This window comes from Phaenicophaeus curvirostris, chromosome 6 (genome assembly GCF_032191515.1).
Source record: "Phaenicophaeus curvirostris isolate KB17595 chromosome 6, BPBGC_Pcur_1.0, whole genome shotgun sequence".
In the NCBI taxonomy this organism is placed as follows: Eukaryota; Metazoa; Chordata; class Aves; order Cuculiformes; family Cuculidae; genus Phaenicophaeus; species Phaenicophaeus curvirostris.
Window position 1 is genome coordinate 5,926,283 of NC_091397.1, and position 22,213 is coordinate 5,948,495.

At 36.8% G+C, this 22,213-nt stretch overlaps 1 protein-coding gene across 1 annotated transcript in view; it reads left to right on the top strand.

Moving 5' to 3' along the window:
- Positions 1-6,226: 6,226 nt before the first annotated feature.
- The window catches only part of LOC138721810 (sodium channel protein type 5 subunit alpha-like), a 39,650-nt gene continuing 23,663 nt past the window's right edge, over positions 6,227-22,213 (top strand). The window contains exons 1-10 of the mRNA XM_069859257.1: positions 6,227-6,496; positions 7,883-8,001; positions 10,344-10,433; positions 11,514-11,642; positions 13,113-13,204; positions 15,251-15,457; positions 16,049-16,112; positions 16,767-16,911; positions 18,200-18,394; positions 20,137-20,328. Of these exons, the coding sequence (XP_069715358.1) occupies positions 6,227-6,496; positions 7,883-8,001; positions 10,344-10,433; positions 11,514-11,642; positions 13,113-13,204; positions 15,251-15,457; positions 16,049-16,112; positions 16,767-16,911; positions 18,200-18,394; positions 20,137-20,328 (1,503 nt within the window). The remainder of the gene's footprint in view (positions 6,497-7,882; positions 8,002-10,343; positions 10,434-11,513; positions 11,643-13,112; positions 13,205-15,250; positions 15,458-16,048; positions 16,113-16,766; positions 16,912-18,199; positions 18,395-20,136; positions 20,329-22,213) is intronic.

Consider the following 22,213-nt stretch of genomic DNA (forward strand, 5'->3'; position numbering starts at 1 on the left):
ATAAGAGGGTCATGCAATGTGGATGAACTGTAAAATGCCTTGATATCTTTAATGACTGCATTTATCTGATCAGTAATTTAAAGCAGCATCTTGTGTTTAGAGTTATGGCACAGTCACAAGATACATTTAATTACAAAAAAATCTGTTTTTTCAGCTCTTGACATCTGCACACTCTTAGTCATTAGACTAATGGTGGTGTACTAATGCTACCAAGAAAATTTTTTTTCTTGTGCTCTGGCAATAAATAGGATAAAAAAGAATGCCATACTTTGCAGTTAGTGGAAGAGACAGACCCATGTCAAGAATATGGTGACCAAATTAAGAGTTCCTAATTTCTATAATGAACGTTATCTTTTTGTTGTTAAACTTCAGATTTTTTTTTTCTTTTGTTCACTATACTGAGGAATAATGAACAAAACTAGGAAGAAAATAATGTTCTTACTGTGAAGCTAGTTTTCTGCCCCCTCCTACCCCCTAACGGGAGAAAGTAGATTTCATATAGTAACACAAGAAAAGTTACTTGTCTAAAGTGTTTTGATCTCAGCTGCAAGTCCTAAGGCTTTCTTTTAACCACTACAGGTAAATGTCTTGTTTTCTGTGCCTTCTTCTTTTCCAGTCATAAATACTACAGCATGCAAAAAGGGCAGATGGCGTCCAACTCTTTTCTCTCCTTTGAGTTCTGTCTTTACTCCTTGTGCCCCATTTTTCACAGGGGCAGATTGATGATGACAATATAGTAGAAAAAAATATGTCCAGGTAAGAATCTTTTTTGGTTTTAGAGATACTAGCTGGTACAGCATTACTTTTGATGATAGCAGATACAGTACCATTATAGAATGATGCTTGACTGATCTTTAAAATTCTACCCTCTTAATTGAACTTGTCTTGAAAATATGATATTACTTGCTGGAAAAATATCTTACACTAGAACTTTAAGTGGTTCATTGTTGCTTGCATTACAGAACACTTAGTATTTTATTTCTTTTAAACCATCTTCAATTGTTTCCTTTGCTGATGATACCTATAAGCAAAGGGTTTGATGACAATTGTTTTTCTATTTGCATGCATTAAGGCTTTAGTTCCTTCAGTACACTTCTTCCAGCAAAACCCTTAAAAACTCTCTCATCATCAGGAAAAACAATACAAAAGATTTAGGATCTACCAAATAAAGTAGTTTTTGGACAGCAATGGCTGCTGTTGATATAACTGTAAGAGAAATAAGTATACTTAGTGATAGAACTTACCGTTAATTTATACAAGTTATTGTCCAATATGTGTTGCTAGCAGGCTTTATACGTAACTTTTATTTTAATAAATGTAAGTGATTTCAGATATTGGGATGTGGTTGTGGTTTCTGTTTTGTTCAAATGAGGTTTATATGTTTTAACAGAACTTAGGATGTAATGTGATATTGAATGTATTTGGGGCTCTGATTTGCATATATAAGATCGTATGTTTGATTTTGAGGTTTTGTCTTTACAAGGTACAATGAACACATATCATAGCCTGGGAATAAGAAAAAAATAAAATTAAGGAATGAAAAACAGTATCTTGAATTTCTAACCAAAAGCTTTTAATAAAGGGCAAAATTTGTGCCTCAGAATGAAATGTGAAGCAGGACAGCTTTTGCTTTCTTAGGTTTTTACATGTGTATTTCCAACTGAACAAAAAACCCTCTTTGCTTCTAACAAATGTAACTATTATTTCAGCAGAAATAAAATAATTTATTAATATTTAGGTAATTATTCTTCAAAAATATCAACCATACACTCTTTTCTTTTTAAGTGACATCACAAAATTTAATTTATTGCTGTCAGAAGAGCAATCAAGCTCCTCCCTTCAACCCTCCCCCAGGCATCCCAATACAAAAGAAAACTTTCTACATAGGAGCTAGCTGGGTAGATAGGATGATAGTTTGAATGGAACAGTGAAGGTGAGAAAATGAAGACTTTCTGTCTCTTTGAAGATACAAGCTAAGAAAAGTCAGGTTAAGAAATCAGTGTGAAGGTTTTCTGCTTTGAAAGGGATATTGTAAGTATTTGGTTTTGCTAAATATTTGTATACTATGAGAAAATTCAATTGCTAATTTTCTTGATTGAAATCTAAGTGTGTTTTATCAAAATATTCATGGACATAGCATACATGTGTATATAAACATATATGTGTAAAAATACATGCATATATGCTTTAAGTCTTAGCTGTGGTTTTATTTTAGGTATGTAAGCATGTACATAAGAAAATGTGTCTTTAAAGTAGAACTACTATATTGCTGTAAATTTGCAGATCTTTAAGTTTTTGTGTGGCAGTTTAACATTTTACTAAACACTAATATATTTCTTGTGTTAATTTCTGACTATTTCTCTTCTTGTTTTGTTATATCGGCTATGCAGATTAGTCCTCAAATTGACTTTAGTACTATTGAATCTGACTCATGCTTATCTTGACATAGTGGAATTTCTTTACCTACACAAATCTGGAATGTTTTTTTCGCAAGAAAAAGTGGTGAATGATTTTTTTTTTTTAGGATGTTTAAGGAATGCACAGTCTAGCCTGTTGCGTATATTTCTAATTTTGGAAGTAATGAGTGAATATATTTTATTATATTACAATGATACTGTGATTAACTTTTTATATTATGTCTGTTTAAAAATCTAACAAGCAAACCAAACCAAACCACCCACCCCCCTCAAACCCTCCACTGGTAGATATTTATTCAAACACAAAGTTTTTGTGGGTCTGAGGTGGGGGAGAAGGGAAATGGAGAGTGGGGAACAAAGTAGTAAATGGAAGAAATAGCCATTTTAGAAACAGTACTCCAATAAAATTTTCAAGTTTCATTTTACAAAGGACTAAAATCTGTTAAATCTGTTGATAATTATTGGTAGTTAAATAGAAGAAAATGGTGATCAGAGAGCAGACGTATTTTCTCTTCGTTGAAATCAAGTAGGTAATAGCAGTACCTTTTTTCAAGATGTTGTGTAACACAGAAAGAATTCCTAGCCTATTTCATAAAGAGTTCCTGGGAGCTGCTTTCTCATTCTTTCTTTTTCCAGATGAACAGCAGACCAACTGTTTCAAAAATATTTGAGCTGCATATGAAAAATAGTGTTTTGATTCCTTCTTTAATACTTTTTTTGGTAAAATGTAAGTTTTTACTCTTAATAATGTGCATTCATTACAGTATACTTATCTAGTGCATCCATGGTGATGATGCACATGGGGATCCTTATAATATTCAGAGTTTTCAGATCTGTGTTTCCATGTTACGCATGGTAAACTGATTGAATGTAAAGTTTGAAACCTGAAATAGCTGAAGCAGTCTGTTGGTTTTGCTGACATCTGGTTCTGCTCTTGTGAGTCCTACAGGAAGGTGACTCCAGAGTGTTAGAGGTCTCCGCTTAGGAGCAAGGAAAATAGTGGCAGCTATGAAAAGATTCAGTGCAAGACTGATACCTATGTTGAGGGGTCTAAATGCAGTTCTCTGTCTGTGATCTGAGTGCTAGAACTCCCATGACAGTCCATGGAGATGTAGTTGATGTCACTGAAGTTTTAGGTGATTATAAAGTAGTTGTTTCTCTTTGGTTATTTGAATATCACTACAACCTCGACTGACTATACATACCACTGACTGTAACGGGAGTTATGATGCCTGTTCACATGTAGGACATCAACAAAGATATCTTTGTCTACAGACTGTATCCAACCATAGCATCCTTGAGTTTCTGTATATCTAACCTGTGTATTAATATGAAGTTGTATTTTTTTTTAGTAATAAAAAGGCTTCCAATTTTGTTGATGTATCTGAAAAGGCTATTTTGTTCCATGAACCAAAATATATGCACTTAAGTGTGGTTAAGTTCCCCTTCATGAACTGCTTGGCAATATCTGGTTCAAGATTTTTTTGTTATCATCATTGTCTGAACTGTATATAAGATATATTAAAATTTGCTTTTGCATATGTCCACTTAAAATTACTTTTGACAAATACACAGATTGGTCAAAATAAGCCTTTTTGCAATACCATGGATAAGAACTGAAAAAGAAACAGGGCTAGAACACAGATTTTAATAATTACAGTCATGATGGTGAATATCATGGTAAGTGTTGCTATACTTCATTCTTTTTTATTTATTCATTTTAATATGCTTATTGACCTATGTTAATCATATAGTTATTTGATTTTGTGCCTTCAAACAAAATCCTGCTCCAGGGACCAATTTTTGTTCTTTGTTTCTAAGTGAAGGAATCTAATAAATACATTCTAAAACCCCCACTGAACAGAGAGTTTACTCTCTTGCTTGTGAAATGCCAGAGGTGAAAAGAAGCAAAACAGAACAAAATCCCCTAAACCAAGCCCAAAAACATTGCACAATTTTTGTGGCTTCAGGTAGGTGCATATTCTTTTAAAAGAAATATATCTAGGCATTTAAAGAAGATAGATGTAATTACAAGGGAGAATTGATATGGGCTTACAAAACTGAAGTAGCACAGCTGGACTCTGGGAAATGAAAAATAGAGTAGCAACCGTAAGTGTTTATTAGCTGGGAGTGGTTAGTGTTGACATGAGTCATAAAGGCAAATCATCCCTTAATGGGTCAAAATTTTCTTCGTCTTTTATGGGTGAGAACTGCAGTCATGTAAATTGCTGTCATCTGCAAGTAAAGTGGTAAATTTGGACCAGAAGTCATTGTGAACTAAATATTTAGAGTGATTTGCTTTGTGTCACTTCAGTGCTTCTCATTACCTCACCACTCTTCCCCTTTGTCAGTGATTTAATCTCAAGCGGAATAGTTGAAAATAAAGATTTCAAGGTACTCTGCTGTCACAGTTTAGCCAGAACATCTGCTGATCTACAGAAGAATTGCCATGTTTGTGAATACATGAGAAAGTGAATTTGCTTGCTTATATTTACCTTTTCCCATATTGGTATGGGAGGAAGAATTGACCAGTACCTGTCAGCATGAATAAGCAAGTCAAAGACTTGGATCAAAATCCGAGTAGAATCATAGAATCACCAGGGTGGAAGAGACCCACCGGATCATTGAGTCCAACCATTCCTATCAAACACTGAACCATGCCCCTTAGCACCTCGTCCACCCGTGCCTTAAACACCTCCAGGGAAGGTGACTCAACCACCTCCCTGGGCAGCCTGTTCCAGTGCCCAATGACCCTTTCTGTGAAAAATTTTTTCCTAATGTCCAGCCTGAACCTCCCCTGGCGGAGCTTGAGGCCATTTCCTCTTGTCCTGTCCCCTGTCACTTGGGAGAAGAGGCCAGCACCCTCCTCTCCATAGCTTCCTTTCAGGTAGTTGTAGAGAGCAATGAGGTCTCCCCTCAGCCTCCTCTTCTCCAGGCTAAACAACCCCAGCTCTCTCAGCCGCTCCTCATAAGGCCTGTTCTCCAGCCCCCTCACCAGCTTTGTTGCTCTTCTCTGGACTCATTCCAGAGCCTCAACATCCTTCTTGTGGTGAGGGGCCCAGAACTGAACACAGGATTCGAGGAGCGGTCTCACCAGTGCCGAGTACAGAGGGACAATAACCTCCCTGGACCTGCTGGTCACGCCGTTTCTGATCCAAGCCAAGATGCCATTGGCCTTCTTGGCCACCTGGGCCACTGCTGGCTCATGGTCAGTCGCTGTCGACCAACACCCCCAGGTCCCTCTCCTCCAGGCAGCTTTCTAGACAGACTTCTCCTAGTCTGTAGCTGCACAGGGTTGTTGTGCCCCAAGTGCAGGACCCGGCATTTGGCCTTGTTAAACCTCATGCCATTGGACTCAGCCCTGTGGTCCAGCCTGTTCAGATCCCTTTGCAGAGCCTCCTGACCCTCCAGCAGATCGACACTTCCACCCAGCTTAGTGTCGTCCGCAAACTTGCTAAGGGTGCACTCGATGCCTTCATCCAGGTCATTGATAAAGACATTGAACAAGGCTGGACCCAGCACTGAGCCCTGGGGAACCCCACTTGTCACTGGCCTCCAGCTGGATTTCACACCATTTCCCACCACTCTCTGGGCCCGGCCAGCCAACCAGTTTTCCACCCAGGAGAGTGTGTGCCTGTCCAGGCCAGAGGCTGACAGTTTCTCCTCTCCGGTTTCACAGACAGAAGAAATAATTAATCTAAAGAGTATTAATTTAAAGTTGTGTATTATTTATTTTTAATGTGTTAATTGCCAATATCTTTCCCTTTCAAGTTACTTATAGAGCTGGAAACAAACATATAGAAGGAAAAATGGATCTCTTGTTTTGGCCGTCAGAAGCTAACAACTTCCGACGTTTCACCCCTGAGTCCTTGGCAGCAATCAAGGAAAGAATTGCTGAGAAAAAACAGCAAGCGAAAGTTAAACAGGAGAATGAGGATCAAGGAGCTGAAGAAGTTAAACTTACTCCTCAGCTTGATCTGAGAACGTACAAAAAACTTCCATCTCTGTATGGGGATGTTCCTGCAGAACTCATTGGGGAACCCCTGGAAGATTTGGATCCATACTACAGTGATCACAAGGTTAAAACTTTCAAAAGCTTTTCTTAATTTAATTTTGTCTGCTGAACTCTTAAGAGATAGTAAAAACTCTTTCAGGAGATGCTGGGTCTTGACTGTTCTATAGACAGGTTTTTTACTGTTACTAACAAATTTTTGGGGCAGAAGTGCTAAGATACACTCGACATTATATAATGAAAAGGTATTTTCTGTTCCAGTCAACAACCAGATCTAATTATGTAAACATGATACACTTGATAGATACACTTTGATAGGAAATACATTTTGTGAAAATGGATACTTTGTTTTCTACATTAGTTTCTATGATGTCTGTGTGGCTGAACACGCTGTCATATAAACAGTGTCCATCAAACACCAGATCACACCGGAGTTGCTGACTTACTGCAGCTGTTTTTACTGAATTCCAGATGCTATAAAATCAGGGGAGACGCAACTGAGATGTTTCCAGTTCTTTATATAGCAAACCCTTATATTTTATAGTAAATTAATTTTCTGTTATTTCATTTCTCATCAGCTTTGTTTATCGCATCATATTTATGTTGCATATACTCCATGCTATTGCATGTGTATTGGAGTTTTTTATGTTGTTGCCTATAGGACTGTGTAAAGTAGATGCACTAGGAAGCCCTCCTAAATGAAATGTCTGTTGTATGATTGTTTTCTTTTATGTATACCAGCAAGTCACTGGAATATAATAGTTTAACCAGAAACATGCAAAAAGCTTTGTTCTGCCACAGACTTTTTTTTTTCCGATATAATCAAAATGATATTATTTATGAAGAGAAACTAAGACTGATTCAGTTGAAGAAATTTATGTAAAAGGTAATGAACTGTGGTGCTGATTTGAGAGATTTCATTCTTACTTCATGTGCTAAAAGTACTGAGCTGCATGGATCCTAAGGCAGCTTAGAGGGAATTTTCCACGGTACTTGATAATTTAGAGTTATTTCAAAATTAAGACCTTTGCTTTGACTGGACTGGATTCTGGCAGTCCTAGCTGTAGATATTTTATAAATAATCTCCTGTATCCTATAAAATTATCAAAGGCTAAGGTACTTTTGTTTATGATTAACACCATTGTTGCTGTCCCCGAACTTCAGTTACTTTGACCAAGTGAACATGATAGCTTGCTCTTCAAATTCATTCCCATTACTACTTCTTCCTCACAGAAAATAATAAACTTCTATATAGCTGATAGCTTTTTTTGAATTGTAACATTACCAGGTCACAGCTCCAAGTATGAATAAAGGAAATCTTTACTCATAATTGAAGTTAGATATTATTTTAGATGCCAGTTTAAAAACCTAAACATTTAATTTTGGGGGGAAATTTTGTTTCATTAAAGTATTTCATATGTTAATATATGTACTATGAATATTTTTTTAATAGACTTTTATGGTGATAAATAAAAGGAGGACCATTTTCCGGTTTACTGCCACACCTGCCTTGTGTTTATTTGGTCCTTTTAATCCAGTCAGAAAAGCAGCCATTAAAGTTATCATCCATTCATATCCTTTTAATGATTTGCCTTATATCAATTTTAAACCATACTGTGCCATTTTCTGCCGTTCTGTTCCTCTGTTCATACTAATGAAGATGGAAGCTTATGTGGCTGTGATATTGATTTTTTAAAAGTTATATTGAATCTTGTTTTCATAGAAACATAGAATCATAGAATGGTTTGGCTCGGAAGGGACCTTAAAGATCATCCAGTTCCAAACTGGGACACCTGGGACACCAGCCCATCCAGTTCCACCCCCTGCCATGGCCAGGGACAGCTTCCACTGCATCAGGTTGCTCAAAGCCTCATGTAGCCTGGGCTTGGACATCTCCAGGGATGGGGCATCCATGACTTCTCTGGGCAACTTGTTCCAGTGCCTCACTACCCTAACAAGAAAGCTTTTCTTCTAAGCATCTAATCCCAATCTGCCTACATTCAGTTTAAAACAGTTACTCCTTGTCCTATCCCTGCACTCGCTGATAAAGAGCCCCTTTCCCAGCTTTCCTGGAGGCCCCATACTAGTACTGGAAGTCTGCTTTGAGGTCTCCCTGGAGCCTTCTCCAGGCTAAAATAGACCAACTTTCTCAGTCTGTCCTCATACAAGAGATTCTCCAGCCCTTGAATAATTTTTGTGGCCTCCTCTGGACTTGCTCTAACACATCCTGCTGGGGACTTCAGAACTGAATGCAGCACTCCAGGTGGAATCTCTTGAGAACAGAGTAGAGGGGGAGAATCCCCTCCCTTGACCTGCTGGTCACATTTCTTTTGATACAGCCCAGGATGCAGTTGGCTTTCTGGGCAGCAAGCACACATTGCCAGCTCATGTTGAGCTTCTCATCCACCAGCACCCCCAAGTCCTTCTCTTCAGGGCTGCTCGCAATCTCTTGTGCTTCACATTAGCTAAGATGTTTACATGGTATTGATACAAGTAAAAAAGTCAAAAAGCTCTTGTTTAAAGTTAGATTCCCAAATGCTGTTATGAAATAACATTTAGGCGCTACTATATGATATTTTAGCACTTTTCCAGAACTTTTTCTAAATCTCTACTGTGATTAAAAGCTTAAATTAAAAAAAAAACAAAACCAAACTCAAAACAATGAATCCCCACTTGTTAAAAAAAAGATGAATGTGATTTAGAACAATGCTTTGCTGAAAGAATTAGTACCTACCCCAGGAAATTAATTTCATACTCAAGTTAAAAAAGTTACGAAGAGTACCCATTTGTAATATCTTTGCAAAAATGTAAATGTAGTTTGAAGAATATAAAAATGGGACGGATTGCATCTTTTGGCCACAGGCTGAGTAATTACTGCTCTTTTGTGCCAAACACCTGGAATTCAATTCGAATTATTAATTTGTAGCAATAGGTCCTTTTCTGAGAATTGATGGCTGACTTTAAATCAGTATTCATGCTATTAGAAATGACTAAATCTCCTGTTCAGTTTCAAATAAACCCTAAATTTAAGTCCAATGGTTGTTTTTAAAAAATCCTCACTTTTACTAAGTGATAAGTAAACTTTCATGAAAGGATGTTTTTTCTTCTACATTTTTTCATTGCCTGCCGCAAACAATGAGATCTTTTCTGAATTCATGGCAGAGCATGGGTATCTTCTGTGGGAATGTATATGTGGACTCCCAGTTTCAAAGGACATTGGTTATTGATAACTACACTTTCCCATCTCGTTCTCCTAGGCTTAAAACCCCCTAGTTATTATGGAATTGTGGCCCATTTCTCTTTATTCCATGCTCCTGCTGGGTAGAATTGGAGGGTTTTAAATTTCAAATAGCAGTACACAGTAGAGGTCTCAGATGTTTTTAATTTATTTAAGTTCCTCATCATAGAATCACAGAGTGGTTTGGGTTGAGAGGGAAGTTAAAGATCACCCAGTTCTAACTCCCCTGCCAAGGCCAGAGACACCTTCCACTGGATCAGGTTGCTCAAAGCCTCATTCAACCTGTCTGTGAACACCTCCGGAGATGGGGCAGCCACGACTTCTCTGGGCAACCTGTGCCAGTGCCTCACTACACTCACAGTAACAATTTCTTCCTAATCCCTTCTGTTCATATTATGTTAAATATGTTATGTCCCACTAATGTCCTTACACCCAAAGCTATTTCCTCATGCAGGTAATTAATTGTTGATTTTAAATAACGTAACTTGTAACTTACCCAGCTGAACAGAAGTTTCATCTGACATCAGTTTCTTTGGAAAACACATAAAAGATCCTGAGCATATTCAAACCCAAAGTAATTATTTGAATATTTGAATGGTTGATTGTGTTTAGATCAGCACTTTCCTGAACATCCTTGTTTTTTAATACAGCACACTTTCCTTAACTTAATATTCACATTATTTGTGGGCTTTATTACATGTACTGTGATACTCAATTGTGCTTCCATGGCTGTAAATGACCTTCCAGAAGGACTCAGCTGGACTGAGTGAGTACCTCAATTGCTGTTTGTTCAGTCTTTTTGTAAGGTTCTTAACTTGCTGGACTGCAAAAATTAAATGATGCGATGATCCAATTTTAGGATGTGAAAATTCTCAGACAGACCTTTGAGGAATAGTTATTATTGATGTTTTTGTTGTCGTTGTTGTTGTTATTATTATATCACACACTTTTCTGTGGAGCTTCATTGCCTTTTCTTAGAGGCTTACACCATATGCTCTTTCTTCTACATTGGCTAATTTTGCCATCTGGTGTAGCATAGAAGCTTGCCCTACTTTTCCTTTTAAAGATTAAGCCTTTTAGAGAGGCTTTGCAGCAGGATTCTAAGTTAATATCTCTCATTCTAAGTCAATACCCTGAATATCTGTTAAGACCAGCTCATGCAAAAGTATAAAGGGATAAATATTTATTCCATTCTGGCTGTTTCCTGATGACATCCCTAGTTCAGTTGTTCGTATTAGGAATCCATCAATTTGTAGTGTCTTGTAATCTGTTGTAATTGTGCGCTGTATCCAGTGTAACTTAAGTTAATGTTCTGGAATTAAATCTTGAAAAAGGGCCTGGGGCCTTAGAGGTTGTATAATTTAATTCCTCTAATTTTGAGGTAAACATGGTGATGATGATAGCTTGGTTTTATGTAGGATTTCTTTCAGTTATGGAGTTATATAATTGTATAAAATGTGCAAACTTTACAGGATAAAATAAGTCTTTGCTGCTATTGTTCTGCTAAAATGTTGAGAATTTGAAATTTTCCAGCCTGCTTTAGAACACAAACACAGTCTTAAACATTTTTCATAAGGCAGTGTGAGCTATCCTTCCTGCAGAAATGGTATGGGATGCTTATTTGTGATTATAGATTTACACAGAAATCTTACTAAAATAAAGGAATATCTCCTTATACCCATGATATTCTGAAAGTAATATGACTGGTCTTATTTTACTTCACATTTTCTACTTTCATCTCCGTCTATCAGCTAAACCTTAGGAAAAGTAAAAAATGTGCCTGAGTGTGTCTCGGTCTCATTAATGTATTTATTTCTGTAACTTTAATGTGCGCTTTTCTTCTCAGACATGTTTTTACTGCCATATATACTGGTGAAATACTAATAAAAGTATTAGCAAGAGGATTGTTTTGGAATGAATTTACCTTTCTTCGAGATCCATGGAACTGGTTGGATCTTGCTGTTATTGTCATAACGTAAGTAAAACTCAGTTGTTCTTTTGCATTCAATGGACAAACATGCAGCTAAAATGATACTTGATATTGCTGAAGTTCTTTAGAGCAGTTGACACCTACCTGCCTAAAAGTTACTGTGGATCAATCAGTCTTTGCATAGTTGCAAGGAGAAAAATAGTCATAGACCTTAAAGCAAAGCTCATGTTAAAGTTGTTTGATTGTTCTCAGTTTAGTATTAATTTAAATTCTGTTAAGATGTGATTGCATAGACAACCAAAACCAAGTATGCCACTTCACATACCTACTTGTACTCTGAATGAGATGAAACTCATTTGAGGAAGATCTGAAGTGGGTCATAAGGTGTTGAATGACGTGGTGATAACAGATGAAATCCCAAGAACGTGACGTGATATTCAAGAAAAAACAGACGTATCTTTACAGATACAGTTACGGGCTCTGAAATACCTTTCACTTGTTGAGAAGATGATGTTAGGATTAAAATAGACAATCTTATGAAAACACTGCTGCACTGTGCAGTCATGATCAGAGACGGAGATAGAGAATGAGGACATTGTGGGTAAGAAACTGAGAAAGAAGCAGAACACACAGACATTTCACTGTGACCTGTATTTTAATTCAAGACTGTAAGTAGCTTTGCTCCTGACATCTCAAAAGATAACAGAATTAAGAAAGATATTGAGAAGATGTATATCTTTTATTCCACATAATAAGAGACTAAATAGAATAGAACTCTCATAAAAAAAAAACAAAGCAGGAACACGATTGAAGTCTGTGGCATGCAGCCAGAAAGAGAATAAATAATTTATTTTTTTTCTCCTACAACAAGAGCAAGAGGCACGAAATGAAGTTGTCAGATGACAGAATGAAAAAGAAGTGCGGAGTTTTTCACACTATTTGTAGGTGTATTCTCATAGGAGACTGTGGTTGCAAAAAACTTTTTAAAGCTTTTGGACAAAGTCCTGAATAAAAACATGTTAAGGTTTATTTTTAAAACAAAGATACTACGTCTTGTTCAGGAAGTCCTTGGGCTATAAATATGCTGGAAGAGTTAAATCTGGGAAGCATCACTGTCTTGATTCTAAACTCTCCTGTAAAGCATCTGTTGTGGGTCATTCTTGAAGACAGGGTAATGGGCTGAATGGATCACTGCTGTGGTCCATTTTAAATTCGTATCAAAACCAACTAGCAGACAAGAAAAGAGGAAGGAATCAAGTCAGAATTTGCATCATGAATACAACATATTAATCCTGAAAGTAAAACAGTGTTACTTGTAGCAGTGAGTAGATTCACTCATGTCTAGTCTCAGAGCTTTCAAAGCAAAACTCTGTCATTTGTCATTTCTGAGTAATTTTCAGTTGTCTTGTTGTAATTAATTGGAGGTATATAATAATTTATATTGGAAGGGACCTCTGGAGATCATATGCTAAAAGTAGGTTTCTTATTGAGTTATGTGGTGATTTGATTTTGTAGATATGTTACGATGTGCAAAAGTATGGGCAAGATTTCAGCTCTTCGAACTTTCAGAGTACTGAGGACCTTGAAAGCTGTTTCAGTAATACCAGGTGAGGAAGGACATATCTTACTAATTTTCTCCCTGTTTTAGCACTCTCCTGTTCTTGTCTTCGGTTTTCTGGACACTTTTTAGGACAGCCGATGGGCTCTCAAAGAGTGAGAATATTCTGTGTAACAGAATATTTTTCATCATCTTTCCTCAAAATTATTTTGATTGCAAGATATATATTTTTTTAATTTTCTGCATTTTCTATCCCATTGCTAATGTTCAGATTTACTTATTTCGGTGCCTTTGTCTTTTTACTTTTATCTTTGATTAGCAGTGCATCCTATTCAATATGTTGTCTTAACATAATGATGGCTATACCACAATATTTCTGGTTTCATGTATACTTAATTAGTTTAATCTTCTAGGATTTATTTCCTGGAATGCTGACTTCATAATATTTAATAGGGTTTTATTGTTTACTGGCCACAGCAGCTATCTGAATTGAGCGTAATACTTTAATCAACAGTATTTTGCATATGCTGTCCAGATATTCTATATTTTTGTAAGTTGTACCACTTATTAGGATATCAAAGGATGGATTTCAAAATCTAGCTGCAAAAATATGTAAATTGCTATATATCCTGTTATCATAATATGTATTAACTTTACCGTTTCTATGTATTGGCAGATTTTTTTTTTATTTTGCTCTGGAATTATAACAAGGATTAAGCATAGGACTTGTTTCATTTCAAATGTCAAAACCACCTGTTAATACCTTTCCTTCATATTTACCATGGAGAACAGAAATTGAATGTAACCTTACATTTTTCTCATGAAAGACTTCTAGAAAAATCTTGAATATCACTCTCAGCCTATGTTATGATTAAATCTTAGTTATTCCACCACGATACTATTCTTCAGTTTATATATAATCCATTTTCACAAAATCACAGAATGGTTGAGATGAAAAGGAACCTCTGGAGGTCAACTGGTCCAGCCCCCCTTTTCAAGCAGGACCACCTAGCACTGATGGCCCAGGACCACATCCAGATGGCTTTTGACTATCTCCAAGGACTGAGATTCCACAACCTCCCTGGGCAACCTGTGCCAGTGCTCAGTCACACTCGCAGTAGAAGCATTTCCTGACATTCAGAGGTTCCCTCCTGTGTTTTAGGTTGTGCCCATGGCCTCTGGTCCTGCACTGGACACCACTGAAAAGAGCCTGGGTCCATCCTTTTTCGTGCTCTCCCTTCGGGTATTTAGAGACACTGATGAGGTCACCCCAGAGCCTTCTCTTCTTCAGGCTGAACAGTCCCAGCTCTCTCATCTTTCCTCATGGGAGAGATGTTCCAGCCCCTTCATCATTTTTCTGGTCCTTCACTGGACTGTCTCCAGTATGTCCATGTCTCTCTTTTACTGGGAAGCCCAGAACTGGAAGCAGTATTCCAGATGTGGCCCTACCAATGCTGAGCAGAGAGAAATATCACCTCCCTTGGCCTGCTGGTCGTGCTTTGCCTCATGTAGCTCAGGATACCGTTTGCTGTCTTTGCAGCAAGAGCACACTGCTGGCTCATGTCCATCCTGGTGTCCACTGGGGCAATGAGGTCCTTTTATGCCAAGTTATTTTCCAGCTGCGCGATCCCCTACATGTAGTTGTTCCCTTCCCAGTGTCATAAACATTCTTTTTCTTTTAAACTGGTGACATCTGCAAGGCATCATCTTCTGAGACAGAAATTCCCTAGGTCAGAAGAAACTACCCTTTATTGTAATGTGTATTTGGCACAATGTGAAGAACTTGGTCAACGGTAATCAAGCTCAGAAATCTGTCCAGATTCAGTAAATCTCCTAAAAGGCTGCTTAGATGCAATCTTAATTTAGAATTTTCAAGCTAGTAAAATTAACGTTAGAAGGAAATAAAAGCCAAATAAGTTATGATTAGGAAATTTAGCTAAAAAGACTTTATTTTACCTCATTTAATACTCTGAATTTGCAAAACCATTTACACTGATTGTTTTTAACAAACTTACTACTGTTGTACATTGTTATATGGGAATGCTACTGAATTGGTTTTCTCATTTTGTGTGTTTATTGATTCTTATTTTTCTAGGTCTGAAAATCATCGTAAATTCACTTATTGAATCTGTTAAGAAACTTACTGATGTGTTGATCTTGACTGTTTTTTGCTTGAGTATATTTGCTCTAATAGGCCTCCAGCTTTTTATGGGCAATTTAAAATCCAAATGTGTCCTCAGTAATACTACATTCAATGAGTCATTATGTAAGGATGCCAAAATATATGTGCCAGGTGGTGAAGGTAATATTTTTTTCTTTTCTTCCTTTACATTATTTGTACGTCTTCCTATGCATGTCTTGTTTTTTCACAGAGATGTTAAAATAAATTTCCATGTGTTTCTCGCATGAAAGGTGCAAATAATAATATGAATTCCCTGGGACAACTCAGTCTGAGATTAGTGAATATGGGATTTGGAGAAAGATTGGCAGTCTGTGGGATGGAAGAGAGTGTGTTTTCTATAAGCATTTACTTCGTTACCTATGCACGTTGCACAGGCTTCCTAATTTTAGGAGTGCTGCACAGAGAATGATTTTTTTTTCATCACTTTAAGCTATATTATTGTAGGGATTTGGGATTCTTGTTTTTACTGGAGAACAAATATAATCTTATCTTTTGAGCTTTGTAGTTAATAATTTTTTGTTTATAAAATTGCCATAGGGATAAATCTGCTGAGAAACATCCCTTTATGCTCGTTGTTATGGAAGGAGCTTTTCAAAGAGTTTTGGTCCATCAGGCTGTTTTTAAAAGTGTGGTAATGCGTGTTTTACTCTTAGAGTGCTGCAGGAACAGACAAGTTCTGATTTTATGATTCCTTGATGCATTTTTTATTAGATATCTGCTCCAGAATGAATAAATCTTCTGACATATTGCTCTGTGGGTTCACTCCGGATCCCAAGTAAGTGAACAAGGCAGTTTTAGTACTTTCTTATTTTTTCTTCCAGGTGTACTGTGGTTTTATTTTTGGCCTAAGGGAATTGTGATGATTTTTCAGGAGGGTGGAATGTTTGTGTATGGGTTATTAAATTAAAAAACAGATATTTCACATCAGAAGAAGAATGAAGTAAAATACTTGGAGGCAAGCAGTTATAAGTGTGCTTTGTTGATAACCACTGATAATATAATGGTAATGTAGAATGATATAAAGGAGGAGGGGAACAGAACAGTAGAGTTGTGACATATTAATAAAATCTTCTCTCCTCATCTTGGTGAATTATTTAAAAATAAACATGTTGCTATTTTTTCGCCTCTTTATGTATTTGTTTATGTGTCTCCTAAATCAGTGTAGAGTTTCTGTCTAGTCAGAACCTAGGCTTAATTAGAGTTTTATGCCTAGTTTCTGTGAGTAGGCTTTCTAAGCTCTCAGTTCTGTGAGTGGTTTTCTAGGATTGTCTGATATAAATCAGCCTTTCTGGTAGAATTATGTTGGGGAATAAATAATTGGATTTTTAGATAAACTGGACAAATCTATATTCAATGTTGTGTACTGGATGCTTTCGGGTACAATGTAATGTTGCAAGTAAGTATTGTTTAACATTTCTTTTGTGGTTAGCAAAGAGTGCCCAGAAAACTATACCTGCCAGAAGGTTGGGGAGAATCCTGACTTTGGTTATACAAGTTTTGATCATTTTGGCTGGGCCTTCCTTTCTTTATTCCGTCTGATGACCCAGGATTACTGGGAGCGTCTCTACAGACAAGTAGGTACTTTTATTACCTGCTAGAATGACTTTGGATATGCAGTTTAGACCTTTGCATCCACTAGGAAAATTTGCTCCTACTTTAATGTTACTGGTACCAAATTTCTTTTAAAATCCACATAAATATTAAGCAAATAACTTCAAATGATCAAGTTATAACACCTTCTGCAAGTGCTGTTGGATGAGAGTAATCCTGTTGTGAATGCTCATAGTTCTGTGAGACAACGCACTTGGATAAGTGATTAATAGTTAACTATTAATATGTACCTATCAAAGGACTGGCATATATTTAGCAGGTCTGACTAGCGAGGTCACTGATGCTGCAGAGGGTATGAGGATTTGTAACATACTCTGCTTCTCTTCCTTTTCAGTCCTGTCTCCTCATCAAACCTTTTGGCTTAACATATGCACTTAGATTTCAGAAAATATTTAATAACTGGTACTAAAAAATTGGAGCCTTTACGTTTGTTTCAGAGAGCTGAGTGTAACTTCTGAGTTCGGGTTTTTGACAAAAATGATACAAAGGTCATCTATGCAGTGCCTTTCCTAGAAGAAAATTATCCTTTGCCTTGTACTACAGCTTTCATGTGGTCCATTTTAATTTTTTTACCAGCAACCTTCATTAACTGAGATTTTTTCATCTTTTTGGCATTTCAAGGTCACATGTTTTTTAGTTTTTAATATCTCAAAGCTTACATTTGACCCACCTCATCTCCAACCATTTAAAAAGATGTAAGAATAAGCAATCAGTCTTAATATTGCCTCTGATTCAACAATGACAACATCTTTCATGACTGTTTAGATAATCTTAGCTTTTATCCTTACTACTGAGTTTTATTAATTTCTTCTGTAGTTACCTGTATCTCTCTTTACAGCTGAATTTTTCTTCTTGTAACTTAAACTCTGATGATCCTTTGCCTAATTTGCTGGGATATATTTAATTTAATTTTGAGAAGGGATTTGTTCATTCTCCTCTGCCACATATGGCATTGTTACGAATGTTTGATGGTCTGTTACATTAAGAGGAAAATTTATATGATCACAGGAAAGTTTTTAAGAGCAGAAATTTATTTACTTGAAGGTCAAGGGAACTCCCAACTAGATCTATTTGTAGTCATTCTGTATAACGTAGACCAGAGGTAAGTTCTACTGTTGTCTGAAGAAAACAGTGCAGTACGTTGATGTTCTGTACTGTACAGGAAAATTAATTCTTTTAAGTTAGTTTGAAATTTTATTTTAAATGTTACTTTCTTAAGACTTTATTATAGCCTTTACCTTTTCCTCACAGGTTATCCGTACATCTGGAAAGAGCTCCTTTGTATTTTTTATGGGGGTCATCTTTTTATGCTCATTTTACCTCTTCAATCTGATCTTGGCTGTAGTGACTATGGCATATGAAGAGCAAAATAGAGCTACTCTTGCTGAAACACAGGCAAAGGAAAAATTACTTCAAAATGCCCAGCAAGTTCTAGAGAAGGAAAAGGTTTGTAAATTATTATATGTAATATATAACATGTAGTTCTTTTAGATTTCTTCTTTTTATGAATAAGTTTTTATGAATAAGAGAAATAAGTTTTTCAGTTAAATGTTTAATTTTAAATAACTGTACTTTTTACAATACTTTCCCAGACTTCATTTCTCTCTCTTTTTCTTCTCTCTTTCTCTCTATATATGCAAGTGTATGTGTATGTATATGTATATTTAAATATATCCAGACATATCTGTGATACAAACAAATGTAATTAGTCCAAGTTAAATCATATTAAGTATTTATGATTTGCAGACCTGACATTGTATATGAATGGCTTGCTAGTGAGTATATAGCTTTTATGGTATTGCCTATGAAGAGCTAATAGACGCGTATCAGATTTCGATAGTGTTTCTTCTTGGCACAGTATTGCCTAGATTCATTTATTCCTTGACCTGCAGGGGACAAGGAATCATCTAATTTTTATTTTGTTCTTGAGAAGTGAAGCTTTGAGCTGGAGCAACGTGATAGATTGAACATCATTGTAAAATATAGTTTGTCTTCTAACTTTTTATAAAAGATGCATCTGATTTATTGCTAACAGTCAGAAGAGTCAGACTTGTAAGAGGAAATACAGGTATGCTCTAGCAACTATTCAATTTCAACATTAAACAGAAGGCGTCACTGGTTTACCAAATTCCTCTTCTAAAACTGTAGTCAGGCTTGTAATGTTTCTCTGTTTGAAATTCCAGCTTGCCAAGATTTTCTTAGGCTTTTTCTGCCTTTTATTTTTCTTTCAGCAGGATCAATAGTGAAGAAAGTGCTCCCTTCCAAAGCAACAAAAAGAGAGTAAAAGGATACAACTTAATATTCTGTAATTCAGTTACAAAATAGAATATCTAAAGTGGCAAGGACAAACTTTATTTATAAAGTCTTTTTATAGTAGTTTAATATTTGAAAGGTAAAAATTATTAGTCCAAAGCATTCAGATAGCAAAATAATTAAACTCAGAATCACAGAATCACAGAATAACCAGGTTGGAAGAGACCCACCGGATCACCGAGTCCAACCGTTCCTACCAAACACTAAACCATATCCCTCAGCACCTCGTCCACCCGTGCCTTAAACACCTCCAGGGAAGGTGAATCAACCACCTCCCTGGGCAGCCTGTTCCAGTGCCCAATGACCCTTTCTGTAAAGAATTTTTTCCTAACGTCTAGCCTAAACCTCCCCTGGCGGAGCTTGAGGCCATTCCCTCGTGTCCTGTCCCCTGTCACTTGGGAGAAGAGGCCAGCACCCTCCTCTCTACAACGTCCTTTCAGGTAGTTGTAGAGAGCAATGAGGTCACCCCTCAGCCTCCTCTTCTCCAGGCTAAACAACCCCAGCTCTCTCAGCCGCTCCTCATAAGGCCTGTTCTCCAGCCCTTTCACCAGCTTTGTTGCTCTTCTCTGGACTCTCTCCAGAGCCTCAACATCCTTCTTGTGGTGAGGGGCCCAGAACTGAACACAGGATTCGAGGAGCGGTCTCACCAGTGCCGAGTACAGAGGGAGGATAACCTCCCTGGACCTGCTGGTCACGCCGTTTCTGATCCAAGCCAAGATGCCATTGGCCTTCTTGGCCACCTGGGCACACTGCTGGCTCATATTCAGTCGGCTGTCAACCAACACCCCCAGGTCCCTCTCCTCCAGGCAACTCTGTAGAATCCTTGACCATTTGTCTTGTATTAGTAGACTGGTTTTTTGCTATTTCTTTTATAGATATTGACTGCTGGAGAGGGTAACAAGGCCACGTATGTCACATCTGAAATGTCAGTTGCTGACTTGAACAATTCAAAAGAAAAAAAGATGAAAGAAGGAACACCTACATTTAAACAAAGCTTAATTTTGGGTGATCGTGGCAAAGAGGACCATGTATTTCATTCACAGCCTGGTCATTGCCAGAAGAAGCTAGTAAGTATTTGAAATAGAATATATATTCATTAGGCTTGCATGTGATGTGACAAATTGATGAGCCAGAAAAGTTTCCATATTGCAATTTTTTCCCCTTATCCAATTCCATTTTGCATGCGTTGGGTTAACTGTTTTTTTAAAGCAATCTGATTTGGGAAGGGAGGAAGACAGCACTATGTGGACTTGAAAGGAAGGTTCAAAGTGACCATCAGTAGCATACTTATGACACACTGTAGTCCTCTGCACTTAGAACTATGGTAAGATCTTTGGGTGTTTCTATTGTGCTGCATAAACAGACATATAAAATCCCATAAGTTTTAGCATTTCCCTCATGACCTAACCTTTTATTCTGGTTTGTTATGAGTTTTTTTTTGTTGTTTTGGTTTTTTTTTTTGTAGACACAGCTAAATCTCTGGCCTAATTATTTAGGGTTTGATCAGTTCAGTATGAAGACTTCTACTGTTAGGGGGCATGGTTCACTCATCCAAGCATCTAGTGCCTTTTTAGATGTTCTTGGACAGATTGGATGTCCTGGATATCTTTGATGACTGTGACGCATCTTCCAGCACTGTGTGGACATCTCAAATACATTATGGTATCTCAAATATTACTAAAAGCCTAGATTTAGGCAACTGGGTTGTGGTCCAGGTTTTTATTTGCAGGTGCTTACATGAGATTTAGGTTCTAAACTCCCAGAGTTGAATGGAGATTGGAATTGTTGGGTTGATACCTAGTAATTTCTAGAGTATCTTACCTGGCTTCCACTCTACAGAAGGGTACAAACATGACTATTTCTCTAGTGCACGTCCCTATTTTAAATCCCAATTAGCCAGAGGACTTTTCATCACAAGTTATTTACTTCAAATAAAGACAGATGAGCAGCAGTAACCAGTTCAGTGGTGATGAATTCTCTCAACCTTTCTGAAAAAATACAGATAGAAAAATTAACATTTTAGCAATAAATTAATTTTATATGTCTATTCTGTGACAGTTCTATCAGCTAAGTTTTGCTCAGCTTTTAAGTCATTAAATATACGGTGAGAGAGAAAAAGAAATAATTATTATTAAACCCCAGAGGCCAAGGATGTCAGTTTAATTCCCTGAATAAGTTTTATAGAATACGTTTATAAAAATCATATTTTCATAGTAGTTTGAAGTAATGATAAGGCATATTTTTACTTACGTACCCTCCCCACAAAAAGAAAATGACACAAATCAAGATGTGCTGAAAATGTGTATTAAAGTACTGTGCATTGTAATGTGGTCATTCAGTAACTCCCAGTCAGCTGGTAGTTCTAATTGTCTTCCCCCTGGTCCTGGAATTTTCCTTCTTTCTGTTATTCTCTGCCTCAGAATCTCTCCTGTTCTTTGAAGCCTATGTTATACAATTGTCTACTTAGTTTTCAAAAGGAGTATATGTGAGTGCAGGGGTATTAATGTGTCATTAACTTAATGTTTGATGATAATTCAGTATGTCCCATAACATAGAGGTGTTGTCCTGTCTATTCTTCAGCACACGTGAGGAACACAAAGTTGAGCATTCTGTAACTTCTAATGCAGACAAAACTGATCCCATCCCTAGTTATTGGGAGTTCAATATTATTATAAATCTTGATAGGCTTAATAAACCTGGTAAAACTGCTAATTTTGATTCACAAACCAGCTATTCTTAATAAATACTTGTTATTTTTTAATAATCCGTGATTCATGGGTAAAATAGCCAATAATTTATTCAACTACATTGCTAGTGTGCTTTTTAGTAGTCCTTGGAAAGATGGAATGATATTTTCCTTTGCTTCCCTGTTAATGATTATATACTTCATATGTAATGACATTATTATTGTTAAATAGTTTCAGGAGAAAACAACTTCTTGAAAAATAATAC